The sequence below is a fragment of the Girardinichthys multiradiatus genome, chromosome 6 (assembly GCF_021462225.1).
Source record: "Girardinichthys multiradiatus isolate DD_20200921_A chromosome 6, DD_fGirMul_XY1, whole genome shotgun sequence".
In the NCBI taxonomy this organism is placed as follows: domain Eukaryota; kingdom Metazoa; phylum Chordata; class Actinopteri; order Cyprinodontiformes; family Goodeidae; genus Girardinichthys; species Girardinichthys multiradiatus.
In genome coordinates, this window is record NC_061799.1 from 17,187,604 (window position 1) to 17,197,998 (window position 10,395).

The 10,395-nt window shown below is 39.2% G+C and overlaps 1 protein-coding gene across 1 annotated transcript; it reads right to left on the bottom strand.

Annotated features, from left to right (window-relative positions):
* Nucleotides 1-33: 33 nt before the first annotated feature.
* On the bottom strand, nucleotides 34-9,620 carry prg4a (proteoglycan 4a). The gene is made up of 14 exons (XM_047368150.1): nucleotides 9,599-9,620; nucleotides 9,425-9,521; nucleotides 9,050-9,166; nucleotides 7,904-8,017; nucleotides 7,195-7,248; nucleotides 6,397-6,459; nucleotides 5,792-6,016; nucleotides 5,384-5,482; nucleotides 5,222-5,308; nucleotides 5,009-5,148; nucleotides 2,986-3,145; nucleotides 2,689-2,787; nucleotides 2,149-2,280; nucleotides 34-281 (listed from the first exon to the last, which is right to left on the bottom strand). Exons 2-14 carry the CDS (start codon nucleotides 9,492-9,494, stop codon nucleotides 91-93), a joined length of 1,551 nt encoding a protein of 516 aa, XP_047224106.1. The 5' UTR covers nucleotides 9,495-9,521; nucleotides 9,599-9,620; the 3' UTR covers nucleotides 34-90.
* Nucleotides 9,621-10,395: the final 775 nt, after the last annotated feature.

Sequence of the window (10,395 nt, forward strand, 5' to 3'; positions counted from 1 at the left end):
TCTGCTCAGCAAAAAGCATGTCTTGTTGGTATATATTGATACAGAAAACACTGTCATCTGAAGGGGAACTGTGTTCCCTGCAGGAGGCGTCTATGGACAGCGGAGCCAGAATCTGATAGAGTTGGCCTGGTGGGGCGGGCTCTGGTTCTGACCTGCCACGTTGAGAGAGTTGGTCCCCATGACCAGAGGACTCAGGATGGGTAGAGGTGTGAAGGTTGCAGGGGGGTCGGGTTTGGCCAGAGCTGGCAGGTCTCCTGTAATCTGGACTCTGAAATAGAGAGCTGTGGAGACAACAAACAGTTTAGGATTATAGATACAATGATCATATGAGGCTGTGCACTAATGAAAACTTTATTAGATGCAGGTTCTGCAAACTGCAGTTAAGCTAACAGAATAGGAAAGACAATTAAATCTTCCTTTTTATAAAGGTTATTTTTGCAAATTACAGTCCAGTATTTTATTTATATAAATATATTATTTTATTTATAACCCTTTGATATTCTCTTTATTTTAGCTCCGTTATTTGTTTGATTAAGCAGCGACGTCTCTGAATGGTTGGCATACAAAGGAGCTTTTAACTGTATTTGCTGTGAATTGAAACGATATGAACAGTAAAGCACACGAGTAAATATCACTGCTTTAGACAGACAGTCCCTTGGAAATGTATTCCTACAAAATAAAATTTTCCACATTTTGTCACATTAAAAGGACAAAACAAAAATCTGGATTTTTATTTTTGTAAATCAATACTTTGTAGAAGCAACTTTAGCTGCAGTTTATAGATGATAGAACAATATCTATCCCATGCTTCTAATATCTCACAAAGTTATGTTTATTCATCTGGACATGGTAAGACAAAACTGCCTGTCCACCTAAACTGGCTGTGAACTTTGATAGGAGAAGCAGCCAAGACTCCCATGGTAACTCTTAGGGAGATCCAGTGATCCATAGCTGATCCCAGAGGTTTTCTATGGGATTCAGGTCTATAGAAGATGCAGGCCACTCCATTTGAGATACCCCAGCCTCCAGCAGCTGTTTCCTAATGATGCAACCTTAATCAGCTGGAACAATGCTGCCCATGAAGATGAAATCAGGTCTGTGTTGTTAATGCAGGGCCACAATGACCAGAATAATGTGGTTATTCAGGTAGTATGGGCTTATCACTGTAGCATCCACAAAGTGCAGGGCAGTTCTGTAATGACTAGACCTACCTGCCCACAGTGTAACTCCACCACCACCAAAGGCTCATCTGGTGACAGTGACTGATGTCTCCAACATCATTGGCGGCCATCATTTCTGCTCAGCATGAATCGATGTTCATCACAGAACAGTACTGAAGCCCACTGGTCCCTCGACTACCATAAATACTCCATGAAGATGATGCCTGTACCTAGTGGTGTGGTCGGGTACCCTTGCAGGTTGTCTAGCATGCAGACCACACTGATGTAAATGTTTTCAAATGGTCTGACGTGACACTTGGTGCCTCTAACCCTCCTATACCTGCATGGAGTTAAGTGGCATTCATCATCCGGTGCCGTATGACACTATTCACAATAAAGTGGTCATTGTTGGATGTGGCCATAGGACATCCACTTCTATGGTTTTCTGTGACTCTTCCAGTATCTCTGTTGCAACCTGCTGATAATACTCTAGCCTCAGTGGACAATTCCATCTAAGAACATCCTGTTTGAAGCCTGTCTGTGGCGAGGTACTGTTGATCAATTGTGAGGTGTTGTCTGGATCTCATGATGTCAAAATGTGAACAGCATGATGAGGACGACAGTTTAAACACCTACTCTGATTGAACCATGAGATTTATTGGCAAAACGTACTAAAACATTGAAGAGTTGGACATGTAAAAATTCAAAAGTTCAGAGAAGATCACATTAAGTTAACCTGTAATGGTAAAGTGCATTTTAGGTTCATTTGGAAATTTGCCCCAAAAGCCGTATATCCCAAACTTTTCGTGAGTAGCGTGTAATTATCTTTCCACTTCAATGTATTTCAAAGGTTTCATGTAGCTGACCAACACAAATTGGTGCGCTCCTGAAGTTTAGGCACTGGCGTGACAAATCGTGAAATAGTGTGAACGCTTTTCAAGGCTCTGAATTATGTTGTAATCTATATCCATATGAGCTCAGTACTTACGTCCAGAGAAGACAAAGTGTTGATATCTGTTGGTGCTCTGAGGATTGGGCATGGACAGGGCAGAGGTGATCGGGGTGGGGAAGCCTGTCAGAGAAACTTTGATGTTGATCTCCCCACTCAGAAGAACATCTGCTGGTGAAACAAAAGTGGCAAAAACTAATTTAACAAACCAGAAATAATGTCCGATGTAGTAGGTTTAATTTCATTTGCTTATTTGTTGCTATTTGAGGCTTACAGTAGAAAAGTATTAAACTACTAGAAAAGTTGTAAAACATGCTAATGTGATCCTTGATGTCTCTGTCTAATCGTATTGTTATAATTTTAAAGTCCTGTTTAGCAAAAGTAGAAACAAAGGTTTCAGGCTCTATGATGCAGGCTTTCATGGTAAGTTAGGAGAAACACATGTATAGAGGAAAGAAGAATGATTGTGTTTTATTTTGGTTTTTAATTTTTTACAAAGTTTCTTCCCTGTTTGATTTGATTTCTTTAGTCATGTAGCGGTAACTGACATGCACTGAAAATATCTGATGTTTTACTAACCAGCCTGTTGAGCAATGTTTTTCTGCGCGGAGCTTCTTGGTTTGTCCCTGCAGGAAGCAGTGCTGCCTGGCAGAAAGGTGAACCTCTGCATTGTGTCTCCTGGAGGCCAGACAGAAGCAGCAGTTATCAGTTATGGTAACAAACCCACACAGTCGCTTTAAATGTCCGTTTACGCTGCTTAGTGTCAGATGACGCCTTTAAGTAAGCCTTCGACGAGCTTTGGACTGGTTTGAAAATGAATGAGATCCTGTTTGTGGGCAGCTGGTCGATATTACTGTGTCTGCCCTTACTGCTCACCAGTCTTGAAGAAGTACACGGTCTCTGGTCGGTTCCTGGAGGCCGGCACCACCAGAGCAGCACTGATGCCTCCCGTCAGACCCGGAAACTCAGAGGTTAAAGGTTTAGGGTAGCCAGGCTCCATCATCAGCTTCTCATCCAGACGCCAGCATTGGTCTCCCTGAGTAAACAGTTTGCCGTCAAGTTGGGTATACATATTCTACTATAAAGAATATGCTTCATTCAGCTGAACAGTGGACATGGCACAGTAAGTAGGACAGGTAAACTGCAACATCGTGGTGGTCATAATACATTTACTTCAATCAGCATCACAGCTTTAAAACAATAGATAACAGGCATTGCCAGTTGTCTTTTGCATTATTAAACAGTAGTAATTGGATAGTTCTTTTAATTTGATTCTTTGACCCGATGAAGAGGGTAGATAATTCATGTTTCTGTCTTGCAAAAAGGAACAGAAAGTTTATTAGTTGTTAGGAACACCAAATTTAATGAGACCAATGTTTTAATGGGTTAACAATATCTCTCACACACATTTTTCCATGGCATAAGACAGATAATGACCATGATCTTAATTTGACCCCTGATGTGAAATAAAATCTGTAATTTCCAGTGTAATAAAAAACGCCAGATTTCACTCCTCATTTGTCTTAACTGCAGAAGATTTGTTAAATTGTTGGAAACATGTTTGAACAAATTTGTTGACGTTGGAAAATGTTCTCCAGTTAATGTCCACTGAGCGGTCTTCGTTTTTGCACGCTCATTGATGAAGTCCAAATAATTTTGCTAATTGACTTTCAACAGTGCTAGGCTGCTGTGTCTATTCATGACGTTAAGCTTTGCTAATACTGATATTTTACAATGTTTTTTTTGTGATTAACCACTTGCTAAGCTATGTTTACAAGGGACACAAGTCATGTTTTGCATTAAACCTCCTGTCCTACTGTGAACTTATTTGTATTATATAACCTCATGCTTGCTGGACAACTTTTAATGCATGATTCTTAGTCAAGTTAATGCATCAAACAAACCAATATTTATAAGAAAGCCTTTTTCATGATCAGATAATTCTTTAAACCTGATTTAAATGCACTAACAGTTGCTCATATTATAATTAAACTCAACCTTATTCATCACTCATTGTGGCCTTAAAGTTGAAATGATCACCTCCTTCTTAACCCTCAGTAAAATGAAGGTAGATTATTTAGTTTTCAGGTCTGTTGCACTAAGTTTTCAGGTGATGGTGTGATGGCAGTGGCATCCTCACAATGATGACAGTACAAGGAATCACTTGGTACAAAATATGTCACAATTGGTCAATGCAAAAGGCTAAAACATTGATACATGGTTGAAATGTTTTTACTGTAAGGTCTGTGACATCTCAGGCTTGGATGATTAGCTTTACTCTTAATCAAACATGATTAAGATTGATAATAATTCATCTATGGTTCAAAACAGTGTTTAACTGATGCTGATATTGGCTGAAGCTGTGCATTTTAAGTGTCGCTCACCTCTTTTCTCAAAGAGGTAAGCAGCTGCTTCCTAAGACTTGAATTTATTTCCCACATCTTTCTTTTCTTTTTTTTCAGTCAACTGGTTTTCCTTTCTTTGAGAAAGACGTGACTTTTTCCTGCCTAATGCTCTGGCTAAATCTAGGTTGTAACTCAGCTGAATCAACTGGGTGCAGGTGTGGACCGAATCATTTTGCACCTTTTTAAAGAACTGGTAGGATCCCCGGAGAACATCCATCACTTTTATTAATGTAAAATTAAGTCTTTTTTAACCATTTTATTCAGCCACTGATATTTTCATTATTTTTACTAGCATAAAAAGCCATTTTCATTCCAGATTTTTTGAGGGCTCCTCTCTGCATTGGCCCCTGAGTAAACAGTAACCTTTACCCTTCCTGTTTGACACCCCAGTATGAGCTAAAATAGGATTCTCCTTCAAGGTGTTGAATTCAGTTCAGGCATCCAAAATATAGGGTTGATAAGATGTGAGATATTCCCTTGTTTGAGTTTTATACCTTGACGATGTAGGTGTTTCCATTGCAGTTGATTCGTGTGAAGACTGTATCGATGGGAGATGAGACCCCCAGAGTCTCTGTGATGTTATGTGGGGGACCAATGGAGCCTCTGACTGAATCAACTGCCCAAAATAGCTCACCTGCAACACACAGACACATTATACACGTTATTCACAATTAGTGAAATCACCTGTTGATAATCAAACAGCTGACCTTTAAATATCAGTACAGTCCCATTGCTGAGAGCCGTCAGTCCATTGATGGGGGATTCACTGCACAGGTCAACATCAGATGTGAGTCCTACACAAACATATCTGGTTAAATTAGCAACCCCCATATTAAAGACAGAAACATTGATGAAATCCTTAACCCTACCTGTCCCAGATCCCTCAAGACCCCTCTGCCCAACAGAGAGGCCCAAAGCCTGGGCCACATCCAGCAGGGTGCTGGGTCTGGATTCAGCCGGACCTCCTTCTGAGAATAAAAGAGCACAGTGCTCGTTTTTATTGACATCAGTGATAAGATCTTTAATTTGACAGAGTAAAGGGAAAATCCCAAACATCAGTCAGTTAATGAAACTTTATTCGTAAAGCACTTTCCATACAGTCAGGCTTATCACAAAGTGCTTTACAGAGACTGAACCACCACAGACACACACAATAAAATGATAAAATTAAGTAAACAGGCAGATGAAATGAATCAATATATTTACAATAAAACTATGAAGAAATACAAGTGAGAGAAAATCAATCAATTATAGAGGATGAGGTGCTGTGAATATACCTTGACTGGGCCCAGATGGACGGAGGCTTCCAGAGTTCATGACCTGGTGGACATTTAGTTTGCCATTGTTAGCTCCATTCGTGGAGGAGCTAACTGGAACACTGCCATCCAAAATTGGAGCACCGTTGCTGGGGTGGGAGAGGTGAAGTGCTGGGAAATGATAAGCACTACCCGGAGAGGTAGACACCTGCCTGGGCAGCAGGCCCACGGGGATGTTACTTCCACCTGCAATTCAGAGGACAAATAAAAATGTCTTTCATCCCTGATCTAATATTCAACAACTAAAACCAGTGATGGGATTTTAATTGCAGACAGCGACCTCTGCTTTTAAAGAATAATACTAAAATTAGAATAATACAGCATTGATCCTTGTTTGATAAAAATATGTTTTGAATGATGTAGATTGTTTCCAGTTAAATTTACAGCTATCTACGATAAATACCCACAATATTTTTCCCATCTAGACTCTTTATTCCGATTATAAAACAGTTTAATATAATTTAAAAGGATCAACGCAGCATTATTTTTCTCATTTACGGGTTTAGAATCACATTCATAAAAAATTTAAAGCCATATCTTGACTTTGTTGCATGGATCTACTGTACCTGTGTACCATTCCTCGCTCTCACTGTTGGACCTTTGTCGACTCCTCTCTGGATTCCTTTTTCCTGGCAAGGACAAGACAATAAAGCACAGAAGGGTGAAGATGTTAGTTACGTGGTATTTATGCACTTTGCCATAAATACAACATATTCAGTAAGAGCGCCATTGCATTTCTTCATTATATTTCTACAAAAATGTCAGTCAGTCATTTTCTACCGCTTATTCCATAGTGGGTCGCGGGGGAGCTGGTGCCTATCTCCAGCAGTCTATGGGCGAGAGGTGGGGTACACCCTGGACGGGTCACCAGTCCATTGCAGGGCAACACACAAACAACCACACACACACTCATTCACACACCTAAGGGCAATTTAGAGTGACCAATTAACCTAACAGGCATGTCTTTGGACTGTGGGAGGAAGCCGGAGTACCTGGTGAGAACCCATGCATGCATGGGGAGAACATGCAAACTCCATGCAGAAAGACCCCAGGCCAGGAATCAAACCCAGGACCTTCTTGCTGCAAGGCAACAGTGCTTCCAACTGCGCCACCGTGCAGCCTTCTACAAAAATGTTTTTTTAGTAAAACATTTTCAGTTCTCTGGATGGCTGCTTTTGTTTCTCTGAACACTGACTGACTTCAAAATGTTTCTTATATGCTTAACCTGAGACTGTACACAAGATTGGGGGATAATTACTTAATAATTGAACAATTGAATCCCAACTTTGTTTTGTGTAGAAAAACTGCAAACCAATGACTAAAATTTAAGGGTTCTGCGTTAAACTACAAAACTTTCTGCTAACTGGGGACAGTGATCCTCTGGGAGCTTCCATGGCGTGGGATGGACACAGTGGCATCTGTGGAGAGAAAGGCAGTGTGTTAGCACAAAGTGTGTTTTGCTGATATATCAATGAATTACTGTCCCCATGAATATTTGTCTTACAAGTTTACAATGTCCTGCAAAAGTTTTCATACCCCTCCACATTTTGTGGCATTCCAACCACAAACTTCAGTGTTTTTCATTGGGATTTAGCTTTCTTCTTGCCACTTTTCCATAAAGGCCAGATTTGTGGTGTTCACAACTAACAGTTGTACTGTCAGCATATTCTTCCACCTGAGCTGTGGATCTGTGCACCACCTCCAGGTTATTGTTTGACTCTTGGGTGCTTCTCTGAAAATAGTTTTTATTGCCTGGCAGGACAGTGGAGGTGGATGGCCATTTCTTGCTAATTTTGCAGCTAAGCCATGCATCGTTCTCCCATACATGTCTGCTGTGTTCCTTGGTCTTTGTGATCCCTAATGTTCTCTAATAATCGAGGCCTTCACAGAATAGTTGCATTTATACCGAGTTTAAATTACACACTGGTGGACTGTATTTCAGATTTTTATTTGCAAAAAAAAGATCAGACATGTATCATTTTCCTCCTACTTCCCAATTAATGAAGTTTGCTACAGAACTTTTGAAATGTTCAAAGGGTATGAAGAGTTTTAAAAGGCTGAGGTGGTTCTGACCGCAGTGCAGCTGGAAGTCCTGGCAGCAGGTGTTGTACTGGACACACAGAGGATCACATTTGCATTGCAGACCTCTCCTGAACGTCTCACCACAGCGACCCTGACAGGACGGAGCTGACAAAACCCAAAAACAAACACCACTTTCAACACATCGGCTTCCGTCTATCCCAGTCAGTTGTGTTAAGGAGGTTGAACGGCTATTTACCTGATAAACCTGTCATAACTAACATGTTATGAAATAAAATTTGCAAAGGCAGTAGAAATTTTTTTTATTCTAAATAAAAATCTTCAGGAACAAATATTATGAACTTAAAGTGTAAAAGGTCTCTAAAATTATCAAGTGAAGGTGACAAGTGTTGAACTAGTTAATTAAAACAGCACCAATCCTTTGACAGAAATTAAGATTATTGTGAAATATGTAAACCTTAATATAGGCATGAATAATCTGAAAAGTAAATCAACACAGTTGCTCAAGTTTCAAAGTTAGTCGGAAACAGGATCACCAGTTTAAAATAGTGCTGAAAAAATAGTGAGTCAACATAGAATTACAAAAACACAACATAAGGTAGAAATATTAATTTAGGAACCTTAAATCTCAAAAAGATTGGAGAGATTATCAGATAGTCAGCAGAAAGTAGCAAAAAGTTTAAAACAAAGAAAATTGACAAAGTTAAAATAAACATACTGGAACAATGCAGGACAGAAACATCTATTAAAACATCAAATTAATAAGAGGTAAGAATGTCCCACAGAGATCAAAATAAAATGCAATTAGTTCAAAAGAAGTTGAACACCTTTAGTATTGAACAAGAAATAGAAAACCTTTGCACATAATATATTAATAGAAAATAGACAAGTTTTAAACCAAAAAGAGGGTCAAAAAAGATTTAAGAAATAAACAGAAATTTAGAAACGTTTTTCTTTAAGTTTCAGTACCTGTGTGTCTTAGATTTCATTCAGTGTTGTACCAGTCTACAACACATTCATACCCAGTAAGACAAAATGGAAATGAATCTAACCACTCATATAATCAGATTTAAATGCAACATATGGTTCAATTCAGTCTGTTGAGTTTGATTCTGAACTCCACTTTGATGTGTGTAAAAATATCAAATAAATGTGTTCTGTATGCAGCCAGTATCTTACTGGTGGTGCAGGAAGCCTGGAAGTCAGGGCAACACTCGTTGTGCTGCAGGCAGCTGAAGTCACAGGTACACTGCTGACCTCTGGTGAAAACCTCTCCACAACGACCGACACAGCTGCCTGAAAACAGTAGACATTAGAACCAAGTATCATTCACCATTTGAGACTTCCTGAAATATTATACCGTTGTAAATTAGATTGATTTTGGACATACTAAGGTGCAAAATCATGAGAGAACATCATACATAAATGAAACATTAGAACTTGATCTCATTACGTATTTTTAGACCAGATTAAGCCTGATAGGTTCACTATTTGGCATTGTGAGATCTTTTTTAAAGCATCAGAACGGTGTCCTGTAAAAGTTTCAGTACTTACCTGGTGCAGCAGCAGCAGCAGCAGCAAGGCAAAGCAGCATGAGCCCCAGTTTCTTCATCATGTTCCTCATCTAAGTCTTATTATCATGAACTTGGATCTGAACGATGATAATGCAACACACACAATATGAAGATATGAGAAAGTGACAGCAGAAAAGCAGTAACCATCAATTACCTTCTTTATGTATCACCTCTCCTCTGCTTCTGTCACTGAGTCAGACTGTTGGTCTTTTATATGAGAAAAACTGCATGACGTATGTTCGCACCAGATCTGAGACAGGACACTAACACTACACCCTCAGACTAATAAAAACTCACTAGGTGTTTAGAAAGGTCCTACCCTGCCAGTAATGCTTCCTACACACATAATTAGTTGCTTCTAGACTGTAAGCAGAAAGTATGTTATCACATATTACTCTGATATTGTATTTATATAACATCGATTCTCCTAGGGACATGTTTTAAATGTCATGTAATAGCTATGATGTAATAAAAATTTTACTTTACAGATAAAAACACAGATCCCACAATATTCAGAAGTAACTCCATTTTCTTTTGAGCTCTGTAGTTATGCATGTTTCCACTCCTACCTGATGCCCCTTGGTCAAAGTTTCCATTGACCAACCAGTTTAAATAATGAGGTACTGGAGTCAAAACTGAAGTCATTTGGGTTTGAACATTTTTGTGGTGGAGTTTGTTTAGCTCAGTTCTCAGGTCATAATCGTTGTCTCGAAGAGGTTGACTCTCACAAGGAGGAGATGAACTGGAAGACGCAGCTAGAAATAAGAAAGCAACGTAACTGTCTTATGATGTGGATGATCTATCTATCTATCTATCTATCTATCTATCTATCTATCTATCTATCTATCTATCTATCTATCTATCTATCTATCTATCTATCTATCTATCTATCTATCTATCTATCTATCTATCGTATTTATGAAAAAACTTGATCATAGCATGATATATTTC